Here is a 26,489-nt window from a genome sequence, read left to right on the forward strand (position 1 = left end):
CCAACTTCTCCTGCTTCCCAGACCTCTAGGCAGCCTCACTGACCATGTCAAAATTAAATCACAGTAAATGTTCATTCCAAACCCTTTGTGTTTTTTATTCACCAATTGGTAGACACCTGTCTATTCTATCCAAGGAGAGTGCTTAGTTCTGGAGACAGGTGCATACTCATAAACGCCTATCTCCTGCCTTCAAGGAGCTCCCAGTCTCCTATCAAAGACCCAGGATCTATTCAACCTTGGGATCTATTCTGTTAGGTGTGGAGGGGGTCCTGAAGTGCACTATGTAACAGCTGTCCTCTGGACCTTTGGTCTGGCTGATGAAGCGGGGCACATATTGTCATCATCATCATCATTATCATTATCATCATCAAAAGTTAAAGGAATTATTTACCCTTCAACCCAAGAGCCATCTGAAGGACAGTATATGCTAAGTGGTAAATAAGTGGCATAGATAGAACATGGTAGACTATTTCAGAGAAGGAGGGCCCAGGAAAGCTTCCTGTAGGAGGTGAGTCTTCATTTGGATGGTAGTGATGTTTATGATCTGGATTGGCACAGAGAAGTGGGATATCAAACTTTACTCAGGCAGAGTTTATAAATAGAGGATGAGGTCTGGGCTGAGATCTTGCTGTTTTAGGGAAATGCAACTCAGGAAGTTACCAGAAGTGGTGGTCAAAAGAAACATATAAACTGGTAAAACACCTGGACTCGGCTCTTCTGGCCACCTTTGCATCTTTATTGTTCTTTCTTCTCCCAGCATGAGCCTACACGGTCTCTGTACCAGCTGTGCATCACTTCAGGTGACTTCCTTTGTCCCTTTCTCTCTCCTGGTCTCTTCCTTTTCCCCTCTCTCTTTCTTTCCTTTTACACACACAAGTGCCAGCCAGGCACATAATATGCTTTTTTTTTTCTGGATCTCATTGTCCTCTTCAATAAGATGAGAGAGTGTTAGAATCCTTCATGAGTCTAACATTGAATGAGTCCTGCTTGCTTTCAGTCTGCCATCTGCCCCATTCTCTAGGTTGGGAATGCTAGCCTCCAGAGGTGAAACCTGGGCCATGGGCCTCTCTGGGGACCTCCTCAAGGTTGCTAAGCCTCACACCGGCGAGGCTACACTTGCCATCCCTGGGCTCTGCTCCTGGAGCCCACCCTCTTTCTGAGTGCCAACAGCTGCCTGCCCCATGCCCCAGGCTCATGGCCTTCCACGCCCTCCCAGGTGCAGGCGGTTCTAGGAAGCGAATAGGAGCCTCAGCTTTGATCACACACACAATAACCTCAGCACCGAGGCATCCATCCTAATCACTTTTGATTACAAATGGATTAAATGGGACAGCAGCTGCACAGAGCTGCTTTGATTCAGCCCCGCTCAATAATGAGATGCACAGGCACAGGCTGGTAGGCTGCAGCTATCAGCCCCGCCCAGCCCTCAGCCCACCACCTTCAGGGGCTCCTCTGAGTGGGAGGCAGTGATCAGAGACACAGGGGAAACTAAGGCAACTTGCATGAGCCCTGAAATCAGTAACCTCAGTGCCCTCAGCCTCTTTTGAGATCTCCTCATGGCCCACCTACATGCTATACTCTGGCAGTTGTGCCCCCACGTTCTGCACCATTGCTGCAAACATGCAGCTTGGTCCGTCCGTATTCCCATGAAGCTGGGTGTGCAGCCATGGGTCAAACAGCAGCTGCTCTGCTTAAATGAATCCCCAGAGGGTCCGGGGGCTCTTCCCCTCCTCTATGCCCCATATATGGCCATGTGATCTATCAGGGCTGGTAGGGATAATAATATTCTCACTAATATCATTTATTGGTATAATAGGTATAAAGCACATTCATGGCCTCCATCCCATTTTATTTTCCCCCAAATCCTGTGAGCTAGCCAGGATTTGGAGGACCTTATTTTCAGAAATAAGGAAACTGAATTTCAAGCAAGTAAAATGGCTTTTCCTGGGTGCCTTTGATACCCATTCTGGTTCTTTGGGGACCAGCCCAAGCTCTGTCATTCTGCCATGTAAGCATCTACCAGCTTCTCCTTCCCCTCACTGGAGAGTGTCCTGAGTGTATCTAATTTCTGATGGTGGCCCCATGAAAGCAGTGATTGCCATGTGTGTCTATTTTTGTGTACAGACTGAACCACTCAAGGGCTGGTGAGGTATGAGCAGCTGCCTTGGCTAAATTGCAAGGCTTAAGGGAGGGAAGGGAGACAAGTGGAATTCAACCCCAAAGCCAAGAGTCCTCTGGGCTGGTGGATGCACTAACAAATTTGACCTTGGGGCATTTAATGTTTGGCCAAAAGAGTTTGAAAGAGCACTGGGGAATTCCCTGTTTCTAATAAAAGCTTCATAGAAGAGCCAACATTTCCAGTCACCTCCTGCCCACCTTTGCCCTAAGCCCAGGAAGGCAAGTTGCCAACCTTATGCTGAGGTGGCCACTTACAACTTGCCCATGGTAATAGCCAAAGCCCCTCCGCATTGCCCACAGCTCTCCCATGTGAAGAGATTTAGAGGGCCAGGTGTAAGGGAGAGGAAGGGTACAAAGTTTAACACCAACAATTTCATCTGTTAATGTGGTACACTATCTTCTCCTGATGATCTCATTTTAGTGGTCTAAGTTGAGCCTCGCCATACCCCTTAAATATATCACAGGATGGAGGGAAGACTAACTCATATTTATGAGGCACTGACTCCTTTGTCTCATTACAGACATCTAAACATCCCCATCCAAACATCCCTATGAGGTAGCTAATGTTATCCACCTTTTATGGATGATAAACAGAAACTTGAGATTCAGCTTCTAAGAAGAGCTCATATCTGAACTTGAGTATGATTGGCTACTAAGCATGTGTTACTTTGCAGAACACACTGCCCCATCTGCATTCTAACTGCACAGGTGAATAAATTGAGCTGAATACATGAAATGATAAGTAACTGGAATAAGGTCACAGTGCTAGGTCATGACAGGATTTGGATTAGAATCCAGGCGTCTTAACCTCAGTCTAGTCCTCTTTCTACATTATAAACTGCAGGGGCTCTTCCAATGTGCAAATTACTTTTTCCTGCCAGAAGCCTTCACCATGATGTTCCATCTACCTGAAGTGCCTGTCCCACAGCTCTTCAGTTAGCAACTTCTACTCATCCTTTGGGGGATGGCTTTATTGTCACTTCCTCAGGAAAGCCTTCCTTGACCACTCTCAAATTCTACATCAGACCGGTCTTCATTAATTCTTTTGTCCTACCCATACCTTTTTTCTCATTACTTTTTCTTGAACTTATCACAGCTCTAAATTATATTTGGTTTTCATATTCAAAATAAATGCTGTCTCCCCTAATAGACTCTTGGGTTCCCTGAGAGCAGGGCTTATATATTATTTGTTCATTGGTGTATCCCCAGAATGCATCACAAGGCCTGGCACTTGCAGGGGCTCCCTAAGAGAAAGTTGAAATTCAGAATGAATGTAGCAAGCAGATGAGAGGGGGAAATGAATCTTCAGTTCCAAAGAAACTCGCAGACATGTAGACCCACTGGAATAGGTCCAGGTGTAGCAGACTCACTGCATTTATCTGGGATTTACTCAGGTACATCTTGAATTCCTAATAATGCAGATTTCTCAACGTGTTCTACAAGGTGGGTCAATCCCAAACACCTTTTGATTCTCCTTCCCTAAGACATCCTCAATGTATGTAGTGCTGCAGCCAAGACAAGCTATGCATCAGCCCACAAACCCACTGTGTGTTAGTGTTCTGCATTGAGGCTCACAGCACTGAGCCAAACCAAGATGTTCATGGGCTATTGACCATGCCTACCCTACCACCTACCCACTCCAATCTTCCCAACGTCAACAAAAATCATTCTTCAACTTCTTAGGCAAAAACCCTTGGCATCATCCTTCACTCCTGTCTTAACCTCTCATGCCATAGCTAATCAGTCAGCAAATACTGGGGGCTGTTAAGAAAACAGCCAGTGGGCACTTTTTTTCAGTGTATCTCAAATTGTGCCCCACATTGGTTTTTCTCCTCCATATTACCCCCCATATCTCTCAGAGTCATTCATGCACCATGACCTATACCTCTTAGCTCTGACCTAATGGCTCTTACGTGATGTGGCCTCACTCTGCTGTCACCTCCTACCACTGCCCTTGCTCTTTTTCTCTGCTCTAGGGTGCCAATCTCTTTGCTGTTCCACCAACACTTTGAGTACTATTCATGTCAGTAACTTTGCACATTCTATTTCCTCTTTTGGATTGCTCTTCTCCCAAATACCAGATGGCTCACTCCCTTCTTTCATTCATTTGGGTTTCACTCTAACATTCCCTCCTTAGAGAGGCCTTCCCTGATCAGCTTATGTAAAGCAGCATATCCCCCACTCTGCTTTTTCTTTCCGCTTTATTTCTCTCTTCTTTTATTATAATTAACAGGTTGTAGTGTTATGATCGTTATTGTTTATTGTTATTATTTTACTTCATTGTTTGTCTCATTGAGAATAAGGACTTTGGGTTTTTTTTTGGTTCATTTTGGGGTTTTTATTTGTTTGTTTTTTGTTTTTGTTTTCATTTTGCTATTTCCCTACATCCTAAAAAAATAAATATTTATGTAATGAATTCATTGGCATCTTTCACATGAACTCCATGCAAAAGTCTGACTACCCTCACACCTGGATTGGCACTGAGGACATGGTAATTCCTGAAGTTGTTGGGATGCCCTGTTCCATACAAGTTACCTGGACTGAATTCCAGACTAGTTGATGTCTTAAGTGGACGGGCTGATGAACACACCAGTGGTGCATTGGGGCCAACTCATGCTAGGTGGCAAGAGCCAGATGGGCACATCTCTTTCCAACTCTGCAATCAGTGACTTCAGGCTAGTAGCTTGACATCTTGGGAGTATTTACACTATGGAAATTGGCAAATGCCTCACAATGGTGATTCCCCCACCCAGAGAGCCAGTTGTTGAAGAATTTCCAGCACATGACTGGTTAGTTACAGTTACTCTCACTGGCATGGTGTGCTCAGATCTGCCTGCCACATTGAGGGGAAGGCTTTTATAAGCTAGATGATGAGTGATGGCATTGCGATCCGTGTTCAAGAAGAAAAAGTTGAAAGCACTTGGGATATTTTGCCTGGGCGTGTCATCAAAGGATCAGAGGCTGGCTACTGGAATAAACAGGCTGTAGCGTGTGCCTACGGGCAGGACTGGGGAGCAACGGGAGAGGATGAGTCCTCTAGTTTTGGTGTTTGGATCTAACTTCAGTCATGGGGCCTAGAAGCTGTTGCTTAATCCATCTTTTTTTTTTTTTTTTTTTCAATCTGTAGAATGAGGTTCACATTCCCTATTTCACAGGAAGATCATGAAGGTTATAAAAAAAAGCAATTAGTTCCTGCTCCCCAGAACTAGAGAGACAAGTTTCAGTGAGGCATATTTCAAATGCATAAAGGTAGAACTTGTTAAGGGCTATTGCTGTGTCACTAAAATAGCAAGTGCCACTTCCCCAAAGTGCTCAAGCTGAGCTCCCATCTGTCAGAAAAGGTGGAAAAGGGGATTCCTGCATTGGAGGAAGGCTGGTCTGGATTATCCCTTCCATGCTAAGACTTCTAAAGCCAAGAGCATGTCCCTGGGCAAGTCACTGCCCGATTTTTTGCCTCATTTCCTCCATCTGTCAAACCAGCAGGGAAGTTTCCAGCCCTTCCTGTTTTTCATTGTTGTTGGGATGATTGTGTGAGATCATCTTTTGAAATGTTTCTAGGTTGAGGGAGTAAAGCTATTTTATCAATCTCATATCTTACTACTTTTGTTATATTAAAAATGCTTTATATCTTGAAATAGGACAAGACTCCCTGTGACTTGATTATCAAGAATGCCTGCCATTTGCACTCAATAGATTGAAAGGGTAAATACTTTATTTAAAGCAGCCCTATTGCCAAACTCTTGTAAATTTTATGTGGAAATAAGCTGTGTTTGTTATAGTTGGAATGCTTATTAATATCCTATGAGGTTGAGGAAAGCCTTAGAGTGAGTAGAGAGAATGGCCACTGCTGTTAACATGCACATGTCTTTCATTGCGATATGGCAAAGGTAAGAGAGGGGAAAGAAGTTGGTATTCTTTTCCACTTTCTTGATGTTCTTCTTTCCTGGAGCCACCCTTGCTTTGTATAGCTCCCCGTGTAGCAATGGTTCTTATGCTCTCCAAATTATGAGCCTCCCTCACCTCTACTTTCTAGATCTGGAATTTCTCTTTATCAAAAGAGCTGAGTTCTCCAATTTTTCTTATCTAGTTATAAGTGAAGCACAAACAGAAATCCTGAGAATAGTTGCACAGCATTTGTGGTATAATTGACGAATACTGGGTTCTTTATTAAAACCAGAGTTAAGTAGACAGGGTTGTGGAGAAAACATGAAACCTCTTCTTCTATGAAAGAACAGTGAGAGATGAGGGCATGGCTCTTCCTAGAGATACAGATAGGCTTTGCCAACTCCTGTTACGTCAAGAGCCCTACCACTCCACCACTTTTGCTGTGTTATCTGTTCCTCAAGTGGACTCTAGGTAATCTCTCCCTTTAGTAATAGACAAGGTGTATGAAGCCTGATAATGCCTTGGGTGAGTGTCAGGGCCATCCATAGCCTATCCAGTTTCAAAGGCTGTCAGATCAGAAGGGACTGTACAGAGTTCTTCATGTTAGAGGTGGGGAATACTAAGGGTCTGCAGGGATATGACTTGCTCAAGGTTGCACTTTTAGTGAATTGCTGAGTGTGTCTGCAAAAGTGAACATTGCCAGTCCCTTCTGTGGGCCCTTCATTTGTGCTATAAATAAAGGGTTTGGACATGTGATTACTAAAGGGCTTTCAGACTAACTTCGCAGCTACTTCCAGTCCTGCTGATGTAGGATCTGTGTGTTACATTCATTTTGCTCAGTCTCAGTGGGCAATGTATAGAGAGCTATCCCCCAACTGAATCAGCCAGAAATTCTGGACAGGTTTGGCCAAAAATGGGTAGACTGTGAGTCAAGCATACGTGTGAGTTCAGGGAGAACAATGAAAGGACATCTTATTTGGAGAAGAGGTCTGGGGAGATCTAATCCACATTTGACTGAGATGTTTTGGCATAAAGAAAACCTTCATTTCCAGATACCTCTGTGAGATGAGCACAGAGTTCTTGAGAGTGAAATCATGGAGATTATTTTTAGCAAATGGATTGGTTGAGGCAGGATTGTATGAGACGCAAATACACACATACATAGCCCAGAAAAGGAGAGTTTCTGGCGACACAGCTGCTTCCAGAAGCTGTTTCCAGAAGGTATGAAACACAAGAGGGAGATTTTTAACAAAGGACGAGGAAGTATACATGCCAAGGAGCCAGACTTCCTTGGAAGTTGTCATGAGAAGAATCTAGTCCTGTTTTCCAAGGATGTTTTGTTTGCCTAATGCACTGAGAGCATCTTTAGAAGCTGTGGCAGATTCTGCAGAGTATCTTCAATGGTGAAGAATCATTTTGAAAACAGCCAGCTGTCTCAGTCCTCAAAGAGCTCCCAATGCTAAAGAGTGGCAGGACCGAATCCTGGCATTTGCAATGCCAGTAACACTAATGCAAGAGCAGGGCCATCTGTGGAAGGGATTGCAAATTGATTGCACAGTTTTCAAATAGCAGTTCAAAGATATTTTCATTTCAACCAATGGCAAAGCATACAAGCAAGCAAGTTCCAGTTGGCTAATTAAAATAAACAAGCAAATAACCTGATTTAATGTCTTTGAAAATACTCAGTAATATATCTGATAAAAACTGTTAGCAGAAGTATTTGATAGACAAAGACTATATTTTAAAATATTTATTTTGTGAAGGTTGTTTTTTGCAAAGGAGAGGAAGAGCTTGCTTTTCACCTCTCTTCTCTTTGGTGAAGATAGTTGTCTTCCTTGAAGGCCCTGCATCCTGCTGTCCAGCTCCTTCATTCTGTCAGGCACAAGACTGTTCTTGCCACCTGTGCTCTTTCTAGATCTCATGCTGTGTTGGATTTGAAGATGAAACAATAGCATGTTTCATACCTGTGGTAATAGAGTTGGCTTACTTGGGATTTTCTACTTCTCTGTATTATTAAAAGTTATAATACACTTTAATATTATTAAAAGTAATAATTGCCCACCTATATGATCATGATATCACTCTTTCTTGGGATGCAACTATCTCCTTCCCATTATTGGTTACCATCTGTGATGGTGTCTGGAACTTGGCATGCCATTGCTGGAAGGAAGGAAGGAAGGAAAAAAGGGTGGGAGGGAGGAAGGAAGAGAGGGAAGAAGGAAGGAAGGAAGGATTGGGGGAAGGAGGGGGAAGGGACAGAGGGTAAACTTGTTTAGGGAGAGAAGATACACATGATAATTAACAATGTTCATAGCAGTGTATAGTACAAAATCCTTTGGTCACCCAGATTTAGGAATGAAACTCCTTTGAACAAAGTCAGTTTGAGTTTAGAAAAATTTGAAGGGGAGATCAAGATGGCAGAGACAATACCTTAGATGCCTACCTTGTGGGGCTGCATGGGGCTAATGGAAAGTCTGACTTTTACCTGCATGGTGAGTCACCTGAGGCATGGCTGGCAGTGGTACCAATGTCCCTGGGGACCAGGCTGCCTCCCTGGCAGAGTAGGGAGGGAGATAGCAACCTTCCATGAAGGGATTCCCAAGGGGATCATGGATGGCTGAGACAGAGAACTGGACTTTCCATGATTCAGAGCTATGTCCACATTCCAGTTCTGCCACTTTTTGCTGTCATAACCTTAGGTGAGTTATTTAAGCAGTTTGAGCCTCAGTGTGTTCAACTATAAACTGGAGAAAATAATACTATCTTGCACTGATAGTGTGAAATTTAAGATAGATAATGAAGTTAAAGTACCTACCTGGTACAAGAACAGGCTAAAGTAGGTCCTGAGACAGAAGAACAGGCAAAAGTAGGTCCTGAAAAATCATAGTGACTTTTCATATTATAATAGCCAAGAGTTCAAGGTGGGCTTTCTGGAGGAGATTCTCCTATTTTACCTGCAACTTTTACAATTATAAAAGTTATGGCTACCTGCAACTACAAGGTTCAGTTCATTGAGTTCTGCCTGGCTTTATCCCTTTCGGATACCCACCTGTAATCATGATTAATTGCTCCAGATTTGGCCGAGGGACCCAGATTCTCTGCCAAATTGGCTCCACTAAGCTGAGGAGCAGAGCTTTTGACTTCGGTGCTCAGATACTCTCTGAAACAAGCACCTTCTGACTTTCCCATTCTCTGCCACTGAGTGAGCCCAGGGATTTAAATCAGTTTCCTGGGATTCACCAAGGGGATGAATTAGAAAGCTTTGATACTCATCTTGGGCCAAGTGAGCAGATCATCTGGTCAGTTCTAAGCAGAAATTCCGTAAATGATGAGAAGAAGAGGAAAGCGAGGGTGGATATTCCCTCAGCACCCAGCTTTGCTTGGCATATGTTCAAGGAGGGAATCCTCCTTTATTGGCTTTTTACGGACTTTGGAAACAGCCCACAGATGCTTGCAATGTGATTTCTTAATTTTGTTGGAAGGAAAGGACCTACAACCCAGATTGTGCTCCTGAGAAGCAACATATCTTTAGCTCTTTCCTCTTTTCTTACATTAGTTGTTCTTTCCAAAACATGTAGCTTGCAGAACTTCAGATGAAGACAGCAGGCATACTGCCTGCAAGATTGGCCAGGCGCAGTGGCTCATGCCTGTAATCCCAGCACTTTGGGAGGTCAAGGTGGGCAGATCACCTGAGGTTGAGAAGTTCAAGACCAGCCTGGCCAATGTGGCAAAACCCTATCTCTACTAAAAATGTAAAATTAGCCAGGCATGTTGGCGCATGCCTGTAATCCCAGCTACTTGGGAGGCTGAGACATGAGAATTGCTTGAACCCTGGAGGCAGAGGTTGCTGTGAGCCAAGACTGTGCCACTGCACTCCAGCCTGGGTGACAAGAGTGAAACTTCATCTCAAAAAAAAAAAAAAAAAAAAGTATAAAGAAAGAAAGGGAAGGCATTTTCCCCATGAGTAACTCATGCACATATTAAAGGCAGTATGGTCTTAAAATGAGGTCTGGTCATGTGTTCAATCCACTCCTAGTAGGAGACGACTATCTTAGCATCTTTAAAGAGATAAGCTGCTTAATTCTCTTTCCCCAGGTAAATTCTATTAGCACTGAGAATGGCTTGCTCATGTATGTAGTATCCTTCTCTGTTCAAATATGGATTTGCCAAATTTATTTTTTACAAAGCTTTAATTTAAATAGATGTTAACATGGAAGTCCAATACAATATACCAGTAAAAGTTATGTTATTCTGAATAAAGAGGGGTTAAGAGCCTGGAACTCCCACCTCAGTGCCTCTCACTCACCTCACAATCCCCAAGGCCCTTCCATGAAATTCAGGGCTTCTTAGCGCACAGTTTGAAAACCACTGTCTTGTGGATTTCCTTTTTCTTTTCTTCTTTTTTTTTTTTTTTTTTTGAGACGGAATCTCACTCTGTCGCCCAGGCTGGAGTGCAGTGGCATGATCTCGGCTCACTGCAACCTCCGCCTCTCAGGTTCATGCCATTCTCCTGCCTCAGCCTCCCGAGTAGCTGGAACTACAGGCACCTGCCACTATGCCCAGCTAATTTTTTTTTTTATTTTTAATAGAGATGAGGTGTTAGCCAGGATGGTCTCAATCTCCTGACCTCATGATCTGCCCACCTCGGCCTCCCAAAGTGGATTTCTTATTCATCATTCATTTCAGAATGTTAGATACAACATGGACAACCTGATAGAGCTCCCAACAGTATACATACCCAAGGTAGCCAGAGGCTCATAAGATATTATGATGTAGTGAAAAAGAACATGAGTTAGCCAAGCCAGGCTCAAATACATTCTATCACCTACTAATCCTGAATGAACCCCAGAGACTACTTTAGTCTCTTGAGCCACTTTTGACTGAAATGATTAATAAATGCTGATATTAACATCCATATCACCAGTTTCTACCAGATTTACCTATGTAAACTTCTCACCCAAAAACCGCAGAAGATGCCCTACATAAAATCCAGTTTTCTTGCATCTAAAACAAATTATATGTCAAGTTTTAAAGGGGTGGGACAAACTTCTGTAGGTTCATTAAGTTCAAATAAGTTTCTTTGGGTTCATTAAGTTCAACATAAAACAAGACTCATCATCTCAGTGAGTCTATATCAGGGCATTTGGAGGTCTCGTCTTTCATGTGGTCTCTAGTTATCTCTTCAATCTGAAAGGTGGAGGATTAAAGACATTTCCACCCAGAAGTTGAAATAGCTATGACTTGGACAGCAAGCAAATGTACACACCACTGTAAGAGTATGGGTTGTATGTGCCAAGGTTACACATGGAGTCTTTAAAAATATATATAAAAGCTCTTTTGGCTCCATATCTGGGGGATTTTGTTAAAGATCTCACCTGTAAATATTAGAACCCCATCATTTAAAGAAGCAATAAAAGAAAAATATAAGGAATCAAGACCAGGCTTGCTTGGAGTTATGTACAAAGTTATTATTAGTCATCCTTGTTGCTCTTTAAGAAGGGAGCCTAAAATTAAGACTGGAGGTGTCAGTGATTTCAGGTTTAACCTTTAAAATTTCATGAGGCTGAGAGGATTTAGCAAAAGGACACAGTTCAGCTAGGATGGCAATTTTGAGTATATAACTTGCTCTTAGGCTGGTGGGAAACCACCCCCGCGGTCTCTACACTACCCGTCCACTGCCACCCCCACCCCAATGCCTTGGCCATTTGAACTAATGCCTTTTGAATTGGAAGATTGTTTACTGTTAGCTAGGGTGTGGATTTGACTTCAGCCTCACTGGAATGGGGAACTCATGTAGCAGTCTGAGTGGCCATCTGTCCAAATTCCTATTTGTAAGCCAATAACAGATCCATAGTACAAGACTATCTCTTTGTCCTCCCCTCTGATCTTCTGATTATTAATAGGAATTCTTCCACAAAGTGTAAACAAGCTCTTAGAGGTGTGTATTTTCAGGGGACAGAGGAGATAGTGTCCCTCCATCTTTTCTCCAGCCTTGGGGTGAGAGGGATGCTTTAGGGTGCTGGCAGGGTAGGGCCAAAGGGAAAATGACATTCATTTCATAGGTGGTAAAATGAGACCTGCATAGGTAAATGATCCCATGACAGATCCCATATTGAGTTGTTGCAGAACCAGGACTATGACAGAGGTTTGTTTGTTTGTTTGTTTGTTTCCCTCCAAGTCCAATGCTGTTTTGTATGACAGTGTTTCACTTATCCTTGGAAAGAGTAGCAACCTATTGGTTCCATTTTACCTACCTTATTTTCCAATTTCCAGATTTCCTTCTGTGGTCCCAATGGATTTGTGGTCTCCTTCATGGTTGGTCATTTCAGAGCCTTTTGCTTGGTAGAAGCCCTCCTTAGACCCCTTTCCTTTTCTCTGTCTTGACCCCTGACATATCTTACAATTCTTCCTGCCTGTTTCAGAGTCCCCAGTACCCAGTATGGATGGATATTAGAAACTTTCTTTGGGTTGCATACATACAGTTAGATTTTTTGTTTCTGATTCTCCACTGGGTAAGTCACTTTATCTTTCTGTGCCTCAGTTGCCATTTACAATGGAGAGTGTGGGGCTAGTTCATCTCAAGCAGCCCCCTGCACACATATGATTAGATGTTTGCCTCGGCTTGCTGGAACAATTTTCGTTACCCGTAGGCTGTTCTGAACTTTTTTATGGGTTGAAAGGTTGTGGTGGGCCTGAGTTCAACTTCCATTCTAGAGCCAAAGTAAGAAGTGAGTAACACTTTACGAAATAAAGAGGGAGAAAAAGATTCATTTCCTACATTGCAAATAGAAATGAGGGCAGATTGAAAAGAGGAGAGGTGAAGGAGGCTTACTAAACAAAAGGATGGTACCTTTGAGGGTAAATTTGAAAATGGGTCATTTGTTCTCCCCAAAGCCATCTTCACTCTGTCTCTCTACCTACCTACCTAGCTACCTATGCATCAATCCATCTGTCCATTCATGTGCCAGCATCCTTTGCTTTGGCCCATAAGAAAGGAGATAATCTGGGAAGAGCAAATGACTTGGAGTATCCCCAGGGCCACCAGTCTTCAGCTTGTCCAGCTGCATAAGATCCTTCTGGCCAGATGTTCAGCATGACCCACACCCTGCCTTTTGTGTCAGTGTCCCCTTTCCCAGATGCAAGCATCTGGGTTCAGCCAGAGCAATTGGTGCAGGTATGTGAGGCCCCACTCTATCCAAATGGAGTATGCATTTTTGATAAAGGGCCAGCAGAGGGGACATGACGTTTGTTCCTGGGGCAGGAGGACAGAGGGGAAAAAAATGGAGTCACCTCCTCCCCTCCTGTGTGAAGGTTTAGAAGCTATAGAAGTTTGCAGGGAGAAGGGCAGCTGTTTGGAGGGACAGCCTTAGGCTCACAGAGGTCACCAGGGAATGCTGGTGGCAGCTGTACCATGGATAGTTCTGGGTGGGAGACGCAAAGAGAGAATCCCATTCAGAGAACAGAGTTTGAAAAAGACAAGGGAGCAGAATGCCGCTGCTTAGGAAGCTGAAGGGATTTCTACTCTCACCTCCTTAGGACCCCACAGCATCCTTCATCTCCCTTCAATTCTCCTTGTTCTCCAACCCTGCCCTCAAGCTCAGAGAGAGAGAGAGAAAATAAGAAAGCAACCTGAATTTATGCCAAGAGAGAAACTGCAGCTCCTCAAAAAATGGAAGGCAGGGTCATCCTCCTAATATTTTGAATGTGGACTGTTCCAGAGAGCAGCAAGACGTGTCAGGAATGAGATTGGTTTGAGCAGGGCCCCAGGAACACTGCCGGGCTCCACCAGGGAGATGAAAGAATTTTCTCCTTCCTTTGCCTTTTAAATGTAATTCTGTCTGCCCTCTGCACCCCGCACCCTCTCGACCCTCTAGCTGGGAGCGGTGCGGACATTTAGCCATCCTGGGAAAAGACAGGATCCTTTTCATTAACTCCAGACTGATTGGAGTCCCTAGGGCCATGGTGAATTTCATTTTACTCCCTCTCTGCCTCCCTGTCTTGGATCCCCCTCAACCCTAGACACAGCAAGGCTACCATGAGCAGTGAACTATTTCCCAATGGGATGGAGTGGAGATAGGGTTCAAGCAGGAGAGGCAGTAGAGAAGGGTCTGGGATGTGCGCTTTTCAAGGCAGTGGCTTTGAGGAGGGACATGTGTACTTCCTCCCCATGCCTCAATTTCCCCTGGATTTCTGAGCAAATCTATCCCAGCTTTAGGGTAGAAATCAGCAGCCAGTTATGTCTGGTTGTCAGCGCTGGATTGGACAGATATAATCTCGAGTGGAGATTTCTGCAGAGGTGCTCAGGGTTAGCAGACTTAACCAATCCTATTTTTAACTAGCAATGTGATCTTGAAAATGTCACTTATCAGCTTCTTCTGCAAAATAAGGACTTAGTCTGGAGTTTTAAGGTATGTTTTAGTACCAAACATTGGTTTTCAACTGAAGTCGCATACAAGAACCAGGGAAAAGCAGAGCCACTCTGAGTGAAGGTAGAGAGACAGGCACAGTGCATGCCCTTTGTCTACACATTTTCTCACCCCAGTTTCCCAGCAGAGGTGGCTCCTGAGCCCACTGGGGACACAATGATTTTCTCCTCTTCTCCAGGGACCTCCAACTGCCTCCCTCAGGCCCTGACACTAAGAATGGAACTCTTTTGCGATATCCTGATGTGGGTGGTCTGTGATCTTTTCCTTTATTTCTGATCCACACCTGAGCACCATATATTAGTGCCTGAGGTTCAGCTGTTTCTCCATCCCTTGGTGTGTAATTTGTAGACTTATGGGAAATAATCTGCTTTGAAAAGGGGAGTGCTCAAGATGCAGGGTTTATGTTTGGCCCAACAGCCCATGCATTTGGTTAGAGCATGGTTAGAACCCAGAAAGGCCAGGAAGGCAGAAGGCCAGAAAAGCCAGAAAGGCAAGGGGTTGTGACGTAATGGTGAGGAAAGACACACTGTTGTACATACCGTTTTTTCAGGACGCATTGTGAGATGTCACAAGCCTTGTCTTTGGTTGTTTCCCAGGTCAGATAACACCTTCAATGCGTGCTAGTTTGTGAGTTAAACATTCCAAATCTCCCAAATAAAGGAATCCAGATAGAAGTTATTTGAGTTCCATCCCTGACATTATATCCCTGTATCCTCCCACACATCATCAGCTGCACTAACACATCTGAACTGGGATGGGCCCATTTAACATTTTACTGTTTCAACCAGTGCAAGGGGTGAGACCACTATCTCTCCCTGGTGATGGATTTATTCACCATTCAGCTTCTTTCCCTTTTATGCTGTTCTTCCTTAAATTTAACCTCCAATTTCTACACTGAAACACCACCCAATATTCTTCTAGTAAAACCTGTAGTGGCTGGAGAAGAGCTTGTCCCCAGTGCCTGAGTTGATTAATTCATTCAAATATTTGAGTGCCTCCTTCACACAGGAAACATGCTAGGCGCTGAGTGCTGTTTCCTTTTGTTGGCTTGGAAGATATCTTAAGCCTGCCTCTCACACTTCTGTTCTCTAGGCTCAGCAATTTAGGTATTCTGGTCCTCACCTCTGGGCTGACAATATTTCCATTTTCCTTTTAAGTCATTTGACAAACAGGTTATTTAGTGATAATTTTATGTCCAGACTCTTCTCAACACGTTGAGATATGCAAAATTTACATAAGATAGAAGCCATCGTCTTTTTAGACAGGGTCTTGTTGGGCATGTTCTTGTTAGGTGAAAAATAGACGAGTAAAAATACACACAACAGCACGAAACAAAACTAGGAAGATATCTACCTTCTGCACGCCCAGGGTCTGGAGAATTTGAGCACTGGTTCCAATATACTAACACACGTTGGTGGGCGTGTTCCTGCACAGGTCACTCTCATGCCCGTACCTCATCCCAGCCTTTTATTTTCCGTCCTTTCCAGCTCCATCCGAATCTTATGCCCAGCTCAAGCTAGAGGTAAAGGTTTACTGATAAATTCAGATGGATAAATGGTCATTATCAATTAAATACAAGCATTTCTGCGAGGAAGAGTTAGTTAAGGGTTGTTCACCAGGATACATGCTTTATGTTACTTTCTGTGGCTCATTTGACTAATATTCTGGCACTCAGCTTTTTTCCCGTGCCATATCTCCTCAACAAATGGTCTCCAGTGTGCTATAATTCAGACGCATTTTATTATAGAGGAAAAAGCATGAGCTTTGGGAAAATATAGTTGGGGATTTAAATCCCAAATACATGTACTAGCTGTGAAACCTAGAAAATGTTACTTAGCTTTCGTAAGTCTCAATTTTCCCATCAGTAAAGAGGAGATACTTTCTGTCTCATGAAGGAGTTGTGAATATTAAAAATGAAAAATTACATAAAGCAGCACCCAGTATGCCAGCCACCCAGGTGATCCTCACCGTATCCTAATTCCCTACCTTTCTCCTTAAGGTCGGCTGTGGCTGGCACTTAACAGATGCAAATGGAGGTGTGTTAGGATTGGCCGTTTCCTTTTTCACATCTTTGCTCTTGCACCTGCTCCCACCTGAAGTGCGTTGCCCTGCCACCTTTCCATGTGAAATCAAGGCCAAATGCAAGCTCCATCTTATTTCAACAAGCCCACCCTGACTGCTCTTGCTTCATTTCCCCAGTTTGATGCTCACACTTGACTGCACTCTGCTCCCACTGATGTACACATGTCTGCATGTCTGATTCTTTCACCAAACTATAGGTTCCTTAAAGGCAGGGACTAAGTCTATCATTACATTTCACCCTTAGTTCCTAGTAAGTGGCCTAATGTGTTGTGGCTTGGCTGTTTCATTATCATCAGAGGGGTCAAACCAGCTCTCCACCAGGATGGTGCTGCCTGCCCCCAAGACACCTTCCACATGGGGGGATCTAGCCTGCAGGATGGGGAATGGGGGGGTGGGGAACAGTGCAGGTTTTACCTTCTCCACCTCTCTTCTGCTGGATCCTAGCTTCAACATCACTTAAGCACCATTTTTGGCATTCATTTAAGGAAGCTAAAAATTCCAGTTGAGCTTTTCTGAAGGCTGGAGGCCCTGGGGCTCAGCATGACTTCTTCTCTTTCTTGACCCAAACAAAACATTGTTACAGCAAACATGAAGTCTTTCCTATTTTTCACAAATGCTCTCCAGGCCTAACAAAGCTAGCAGTCACCCTCCTTGAATCAAAATAAGCATCTGCCTTTTCCTCTTTATCTCACACTTTCCCAGCATTTATTATAAGAATGTGATTATTTTGCTAGTTAATCATACATTTTTATTTAATGTTTTCTTGTGCAAAACCCTGGAAAGGATGCAAAAATATTTAAAACCGTAACTTTAGTCTTTAATATTGATTAAACACAGAGGTGCAGAAAGTACATATAACTGACTTTTATTCTTTTATGTTGTATATGATTGTTTGAAGCATAAATGATAAAATCCTAATAGTGTATAAAATCCTAAATAGTGTATAAAATCATAGGCAACATATGACAAAGGGAAACTGAGTCACATGTAGCTGTAAAGAGGAGAGGGTCATTTTTACTGAGCTGATTTTTTGTTTGTTTGTTTAAAAAAGAAAGAAAAAATGGTCGGGTGCAGTGGCTCACACCTGTAATCCCAGCACTTTGGGAGGCCAAGGCAGGCGTATCACCTGATGTCAGGAGTTCGAGACCAGTCTGACCAACATGGAGAAACCTCGTCTCTACTAAAAATACAAAAATTAGCCGGGCATGGTGGCAGGCACCTGTAATCCCAGCTACTTGGGAGGCTGAGGCAGGAGAATTGCTTGAACCTGGGAGACGGAGGTTGTGGTTAGCCGAGATCATGCCACTGTACTCCAGCGAGAGAGAGAGAGAGAGGACGGAAGGAAGGAAGGAAGGAAGGAAGGAAGGAAGGAAGGAAGGAAGGAAGGAAGGAAGGAAGGAAAAGCCCTCTTAGAGGAGATGGACCTTTGTCTCTGAAGCAGTAATTCTTGTATCACAGACCACTTTGATAGCAGGAAGAAAGCCAGGGCCCATCTCTCTAAGGAAATGTATACATCTATAGATTCACACATACTTACAATTTCAGGGAGCCATGGACCTGATGAAGGCCATCCATAGCCCATGGTTCCTAATTTAAGACCCTCTGAAGAACTGATAGCACATAGAAATAGTTTAGAGAGAGCAGCAAGAGAGAAGTGACGAAGTCAGAGATGGAGCACAAAGTGGGAAGGCCATTGAGCCTAGATTCCCAGTCCAGAAATCTCACATTTGCCTTCTGCGATCCCACTTTTGTAGCTCTCATCCAGGCTATGGTAAGTCCATTGCTGGTCAGTTGTCGTGGGGATACTGTATGCAAACTGAAAAGTGTCACTGAGAAAATTTCTTTATTCTTTTGCAGCTCCTCACAGCCAGTGACCTTGCAGCCAGTGACCTCAAAGGATTTCAGCCACAGGTAAGTTCCACTGATGCTTTTATGAAGTTTGGAAGAGTAAAATGATCCAGAGTTTGGTTGTCAACAAGCACCTTTGCAGCCAGGACAGAAACCCGAACCTTGGATTTCTAGCTTCTTTCCCTAGCTAACTGACAATGACCTGGTGGCTTGCTCTCCTCCTCCAGCTCCTCTCATTCTAGCATGGACAAAACCACCTCTTTCTGCTCTTTCGTTCCTAATATTCTATAGGAGAAAAATATATAGAGATCAAGATGCTCGGAATGTTAAGTGTTGGGGATTCAGCTTAGGAAAGGGTTAAACCAATGGTGGTAGAGGGTGTTTTGGGTTTGGGGTTCTCCCCTGCATTTCTCTCTTTTTGGACAGGACACTCACATGTCTGTAATCTTTGTGGCAAATGCCTCATAGTCAAGGCCTGATAGCCAAGTTAATCTCAGACTTCTGCAGAGGCAGACAGTTGAGGTTTGCTGATCTTGGTCAGGAAATGGGCCACTGTTATCTCTGGCCAGAGTGGTGTTTGGAGGTTACTATGGGCAAACTGTGTGAGGGTGTAGGCAAGGGCTTTCTGGAGACTTTTTTGCAGGGGTGAAAATGGACATCATCCTGCCTGTCTCTGGAAAAGGAGTCCACACAAAGACACATACACACAAATCTCAGCTATACAAAAGCCCTTGTGTGCTCACATAGAGCCTGGTGTAGTTAGAACATGTACATAAAGAAAGATAAATCCAAAGGTGATCATTAGGGGACTTGGCCCCTGCCCCTGTCCCCCTTGCAAAATGAAACTTTCTGTCACCCTTCAACTCAGTGCCTGCCTCAAGGTCTCACAGTGCTGTACCTTTGTGGGAAAATAAATTATAGCTAACGGCAGCGAACTTCCAGGGGTCGAGCAAATACGTTTCTAATTGCAGGAATTTCATGTATTTGGGCACGTTTTCTTCTTTAAAAGTGTTTCACATCCAGGAGCCCACTGCACCCTCCCTACCCTTCTCCCATGTGAGCCACATCCTGTGCGCACCCTCTCACTGCTGAGGAACCTGAGGACCCAGTCCTGATGCAAAGTGGCCCCGGATCACACAGAGAGCTAGGAACAGGTGACAGTGGGAGGCTAGAGGAAGAGAATTAACAGAATCAAGGGCCCTGTTGGTGAGAATCAAAGATAGATTCACACACCAGTGTGGGGTGTTGTCATCTCACCTTGTTAATCCTCCTGTCTGGAAAGGAGTGAGTTTTTAGACAGAGATGGCCAGTAAGCCTTTTTTGTCAACCATTGAAAACCTTTAATTAATTACTTTTTCACATATTTACACAAACTTCCAGTTGGGCTAAGGGAATGTGAAACAAAAACAAAAGAAAATCAACATTTACCGCCTACCCCACCCACCTCCACACCTACACTCATACATGGTGGCCATTCCAGGTAAATATTTTGTTTTAATCTGAAAATTTATAACATTAAAGGAAATTATGTGGTGCTGTTTTACTGCTTGAAAAGGACACCCGGTAGAGACTGAGTTTATTGGAGTTGTGTGTGTGCGCGTGGTTTTGGCATGGTTTCCTTCAGAGCTGAACACGTTCTCTCCGTGTTTGTTGACCTACACTTTTAGATATTAGATTTAAACTAATAGAGCAAACTTTCCAGTGAAGGAGAAGTTAGCTATATTTGAGGTTCGTGCATAACATTTGAGGGCATTATCCTAGAAAGGCAGCTTCCAGCCTCCCCCACAACCAGCCCCACAGCTTCCAGTGCAGATGGCTCGCTCCTCTGGTTCTGTTCAGCCCTTCCATGTTATTCCATTTGCTTGTTATCACCCTGAGGCAAGCAGCATAAATGCCTATTTTTCACTCCTCAGGATGCCTGTTCTTGAGGCCAGGAAGTCCTGGGAAACTTGTGGCCAGGGTGTAATGCCCAGATCAAAGTTAATTCTCTAGTGAAAGTCCCAGATGTGTCTCGGGTCAACAGCATCCTTTTGGGTGCTTTTTAAAACAGAAATAGAAAGCTGTCCACAGGCTTTGCACTGCCCCCTCCAGCCCCACTGCACCAAACTGCTGGCTTCTGTTGTTATTTTTCCCCTTCTCTCTTTGGGTTTCAGATGAAACTGAGTCCCACACAATAATGCATGGGTGTGTTCCCCTCCAAGACCCATCATTGACTGTCAGGAGGGGACTCACTGAGGACCCCTCCCAGAGATAACTATCTGTCCTCTCAGCTTTTGCATGGTGCCCACTTACCACTCGAATGTAGAGGTTTTCTGTTTGTTTTTCTTGATGCTTGTTCCTGCTTTAGACTCTTAAGGAAGATAGTTACAAAATCTTTGATGATTTTGAAAGTGTGTAGAGTAGTGACTGTATTGAGCTGGCTTTTCTGTTGATTTGTCTCTGTCTTCTCTCTGCTTCCAGATAGAGAAGAGGAAGGTAAGGAAGTGATTATCTGCCTTTCTCCCCATGGTTATTGGTTACTAAAAATGCGATGTTCATTCCTGGAAATAAACACATGACTTTTCAGGATGAGCCTGAAAGCCCGTGTTTTCTAAGGTATTGTGTTTTAGCAGGTGGTGGTCTCCCCAGAGGCTGGTGAGCCTGGCCTCCGGGCCACAGGGTAGAGCTTCTTCTAGAGTCAGGCCTGGTGCTGGTAGGCGGTACTATTCTCAGCAAGTTTTAAAGGCACAGATGGAAAAGCTTCTGAAATTCACACCTAACCCACCCTGACTCTTCTACCTCCAAACACATCTCCTTTTACCTTCTAACATCCTGTTCTTGCCTTTTGAAGCAACAGACACACTTGAGTACCCTCCTTTCTAAGTCTTTGGGTTACTGGAAATGAGAACCCTCACTTCTTTTGTCTGTCTGGTCCCCTGCATTCCTAAGAGGAATAAGAGCTGACATCTAATTTTCTTTAGTAAAAGCCCAATAACCATATGCTTTCCTCTGCATTTTTCTTTTATGCTTTTTTTCCTCTAATATAAAAGTTTTAAGTGTCCATTGTAGAAATTTGGAATATACAGAAAACCATCAGAAAGAAAATACCCTATTATTTCACCTCAGAATCATACACAATGACATTTTGGGGTATAGTCTTCCGATCTTTGTTCTACATAGACACACACATCTGTTTTTTTTTAATGGTAATATTTTATATGCTTTTTTGTTACCTTATTTTTTGTTGGTTTGCATGCTTTCCACAACACTGGAAAATCCAGCAGCTAGCCATGCTTGCACTAGTTGTTAGTACCATCATTCATTTACTACCCCCTCTTGCTGGACAACCCATTCCTTTTGCAGGCTGAGATCTCCAGGAGCAATCCAAGGCAAACGCTGGCATCCAGTGCCTTCATCCAGGATGCAAAGAGCATCCAAGGCTTCTTGGCATTTATTTATTTACTTTTATTTCTCAGTTCCTACAAGAATGTGCAGGCTGCTTAAACTTTGCAGTAAAGTGCCTGTGGGTGATGCCCACGTGCTTGTGCACATGCTTACAAGGTGGGGGAATGTGGTAAGGAAATAGCCATAGCATGGACACCATATTCAGACTCAGGTCCTGCATGCCCAGCCACAGTGGTGGAACAGTGATGTGACAACGAACGTCCACCACAGAGGAAAGCACAGACTAAAGGATTTGGTCCTCACCTGCTACATAAACCCTCTATTGTCTCAGAGAATAGGATACTTCCTTTAGGCAAAATGGAGTATTATTTCAAGTGTGGGGCAAGTGTAATGGCCACCTATGAAGGGTGGCTGTTTTTAATGAGTTTCTAAAATGTCAATTGCTACTATGGTCAAGGGCATGCTGTGGTGGAAGATGAGAAGAGAGTAAACAAGAACACATAGGAAAACATGTTTTAGTGCAGAGAAAACAGAACTTTCACTCACTTAGTTGCCATTTCATTCAACAGGCATCCGTGGAAGACCTTTCTGTAGGGCTCCCAGCTATACACAGACCCTTCCCCAGATGTTGACAATTCTGAAATGTTCTGCCACCAATATTAGCTTTGTGAGCCTGATGAAGTTACCTAATGTCTTTGATCTTGATTTACCTTATTAAGCAAAGGAGTTGTGCAGCTTATTTCACAGAGTATGGGCATTGATGAGACAATGCATGTGAAAGTAGCATTGTATGCCTGAAATGCACAGTGAGGTATTGTTTCTTCCATTAGAGAAGTGCAGAATAAATTAATTGAAAATTCAAATGTAGAAGAAATTATATGTCTATGGAACAAGCAGGGAGGTCGTCCCGGCAGAGGTGGTGTTGTACCTGGGCCAGGATGGGTGAGAAAAAAGTGAGGCAGTGGACTTATTCCAGAGCAGGGGAAGCATGGATGAAGGCTAAGACAACAATGGCGATGCTTAGGTACATCTGGAGGCTTGGTGTGGTTTAATTGTGGAGCCTCAGAGGAGAGCATCGTGGGAAATTATTTGCAAATTAAAGTGGGGCCAAATTTCAGGTCTTAAAGGTCTGGAAAATGAAATAATAGGTTTTTTTAAAGTCTGAAAAATAAATTAGGCTTAAAAATTAACTATGACTAAAGTTTTCATACTTACACAAAAGTTAGCATAATAATATAATAAACCCATGTACCTATTACCCAGTTTCAATGGTATACTGCTAAAAAAGCCCACATTTGTAGCATCTGCTAATTTCTGTTGTGTAAATATCTCCATCATGACCAATTTTAAGCTACCAGTGGTTTAGCAACCTGTTGGCAAAGTCTTTGACAGTCAGCTCTGCACCCCAGCATGCCACTGGGATAGCTTCCACAATTGTTACCATTTTCCAAACTTGTCTATACTCTCATCTACTTTGGTTTTTAATTTTAATTATTTGGGGGTATACTTTAAAAGAAATCCCAGTCATCATGTTATTTCACTAATAAAAAATTTAATTAACTTATCTAACAAATAAGGGCTTTTATAGAACAATCACAATGCCATTATCACATCTATCAAAATTACCAGTAATTTTTAAATGTTTTCGAATACTCAGTCCATATTCAGACTTTTCTGATCATTTTTAATATGTCATGTTTTAGTTGATTTGTCTGAATCAGGAAACAGAATTTGGATTTTTGGAATCCATCTGAAGACAATGGGAGGCATTGAAAGTTTGAGGGCGGAGAAGAGTCAGAACTGTGATAGATGAAGGTTCCTCAATGGGTAGAAGGCGTGATGAAACCAAGAGGGCATCAAGCACTCAGCCTGTGCTGTTGGTCCATACAAGGAGTAGGGGGGAATGAAGGTGGGCTGAGGACCGTGGGGGTATCACAGAGGAGATGAATGCCAAAGAGTTTGGTGGCAGAATTAGTGGACCAGCAGCTTCTCAGTAGCTAGAGAATTTGGGATGCTGTTAACCAAAGTGAGGGCCCACGAGAAGTGCAGTGTTCATTCCTGGAGGAAGAACGATTAAGTTTTCAGAGGAGGAAGGCTCAGTCCTGTTCAAATGAACCGTTACTCCACTTTCCTTAGTCCCCACAATTAGTCCTACTCAGAGATCATCAGAGGACACAACCATCTGCAGAACAATCCTGGGTTCCATGAGTCCTCAACCAGAAGTTTTAATGCCAAACCCCAAAGTATTCTGTGAGGAGAAGCTGCTTTTTAGGAAGGTATGACTGTGGAGTTTCTGCACAGAGAGAAATCCTGGCTGTGCTTATCTCCCAACAGAAAAGGAAGGCTGAAGCAGGGCAGGGGCTGTGACAGCAGCTGATGTTTCAAGGAGGGTCTATGTATTGGTTTGCTACAGATGGGTATTCCTACACTGGGAAATGGAAGGCAACTGGGGGAGTGAGAGTCTTCCGACAGCTCTTTTATTTTGTAAAAGGGAATCTCTGAGTTACCAGGTTGCTTGTTCTTCTAGGGTTGATCATGTTTTTCAGAACAAAGTCACCATTATCTGACTCAACTCTAAATGGACATCAGCTGTCTACAAGTTCAGCATCAACACTTAGAAAGAGTAAAATTGGGCCGGGTGCGGTGGCTCTTGACTGTAATACCAACACATTGGGAGGCCAAGGCGGGTGGATCATGGGGTCAAGAGATCGAGACCTCCTGGCCAACATGGTGAAACCTCGTCTCTACTAAAAATACAAAAACTAGCTGGGCGTGGTGGTGCGTGCCTGTAGTCCCAGCTACTCTGGAGAGTGAGGTAGGAGAATAGCTTGAACCCAGAAGGAGGAGGTTGCCGAGATCGGGGAGTGAGCCGAGATCGCGCCGCTGCACTCCAGCCTGGCAAGAGAGCAAGACTCCATCTCAAAAAAAAAAAAAAAAAAAAAAGAAGGAGTAAAATTGAAGCTCTGGGTTTTCCAGGGCGCTGAGCCTCGTTAGACTCAACTGGAGTTTGTGGTAATGCATGTTCACCCTGCTTTTGGCTCAATACACATATGCCAAGGACTTAGTATATATAGATGCCGGAAGGTGTTCTTTGAATTTTACGTGTATTTTGTCATTTAATCCTCACAACATTTTGTAAAATCAATAGGAACATTAGCCCCATTTTACAAGTCAGCACACAGAGGCACGGGGAAGTTAAGGTCACCAAGCCCATATGTGCTAGAAGTGGGATTTGAACTCAGGTAGTCTGGCTCCAACATCTGTATTCTTAACCACTTATGCTACGCCATCTTGAATTAGATTTGTCTCTACAGTGAACACAGACCAGTGTGACCACTGGTAAGTTCAGGACAAGTGGCTGCACCTTCGTTTTTGAAGATTGTATTGAGTTTCCTTGATCTTTGACAAGGGCCATGAAAAAGCAATTTCTTTATCTGAGTAATAGAGGGAATTGCTGCATAGCATTTTGAATCCTTCCACCTTGGCAAATAGTTTCTTATTGTTCTCATTCCTGTCCTTCCCCAAACTCTCAAAGGGAGAATCATAGTGGTGTTTGTCCCTCCCACAGAGGAGGAAACTGATATGAGACAGAGGTAGGCAGGGCCAGCAGTGAGGATACAGGTTGCTTGTTTTGATTTCACCACATAATATTTACTTTGCTGTTTAGGAAAGAGCCATCCCAAAGCAAAGCAGTGTATAAGGAAATCCTGCAGCTGCTGCTTCCTTACACCCTCCCACACCCCCACACCCCTATTTTGAAATGGAACGAGACACTAGAGACCAGAAAAGTTGCCATTCCCAGCCTTGGCTGCGACAGGAATTATCAGGGCAGTTTGAAAAATACAGGAATCCAGTCCTAACCCCTGTAGTGTGGATTGAATTGGTCTGGGTGGGGTCTGGATATTGGTATTTTCAGAAGCTCTCCAAAATCTAAGTCAGCCTCCTCATTTTCTAGATTAAAGACTCCAGTAAGGAGGAAGTCTGGAAGAGAAGAGGAGGCCAAGGCATCCCATTCAAAAAGCAATTCCTGTCCCAGGAACGTGCCATGTGCTTCTCATGCCCCCCGAACCCATTCCCCACAAAACCCGGTTCTCTCTCTTGCTCTTCCTTTTCACAGTGAACCTGCAGTCTGGGCACAAGAAGTATAACTTCGCATGGATTCTGCAAAGCCCACACCTGTGGTCATTCCCTGTTCTTTCCATTCAACAATGGAGACTTGCCCAAGATTGTAAACTAGTGAGTGACAGCATTTGGGCTTATGATCTTCTCTGCCTGCTAGCTAGACATTCTCTCTGGGTCTAAAAGATAATCCAAAAAGATCCAGCTTCACAATGCTGCCCTGAAGAGATAATGCATTAGGCGGCCCTGATGCAGCATTCACTGTCTTCCAGGGCAGACTTGATCCCATGAGTTTGCTTGCTCAGACGATCGCTTAGTAAACACATGCCTTTACTCTCTAGGCCTTTTTTCTAGCTTGCCTTGTATCAGCTGTGCCATGGATCTTTGCTCTCTCACCCCATGCTATGCAGAGTATGGGCTCCAAGCCACAGCTGGCCTGTCAAGTGTGTGTCGCTGGTCCACCATGGGATACATTTAGAAACTTTTATAGCAATTTGACATTTTTGTGATATCCAAGCATGTGATTGTTTTCCTACGGATTTGTCTTATAGTATTTTACCAAAGTTT

The 26,489-nt window shown here is 43.6% G+C and overlaps 1 protein-coding gene across 8 annotated transcripts in view; it reads left to right on the forward strand.

Moving 5' to 3' along the window:
- The window catches only part of SETBP1 (SET binding protein 1), a 394,050-nt gene that overhangs the window by 171,293 nt on the left and 196,268 nt on the right, over positions 1 to 26,489 (forward strand). For all 8 annotated transcript variants that reach the window (XM_009433926.4, XM_009433924.4, XM_063795617.1 and 5 more), the window contains one exon: positions 18,429 to 18,482. In XM_009433926.4, coding sequence (XP_009432201.1) covers positions 18,429 to 18,482 — 54 coding nt within the window. The remainder of the gene's footprint in view (positions 1 to 18,428; positions 18,483 to 26,489) is intronic.

Source organism: Pan troglodytes, chromosome 17 (assembly GCF_028858775.2).
Source record: "Pan troglodytes isolate AG18354 chromosome 17, NHGRI_mPanTro3-v2.0_pri, whole genome shotgun sequence".
In the NCBI taxonomy this organism is placed as follows: domain Eukaryota; kingdom Metazoa; phylum Chordata; class Mammalia; order Primates; family Hominidae; genus Pan; species Pan troglodytes.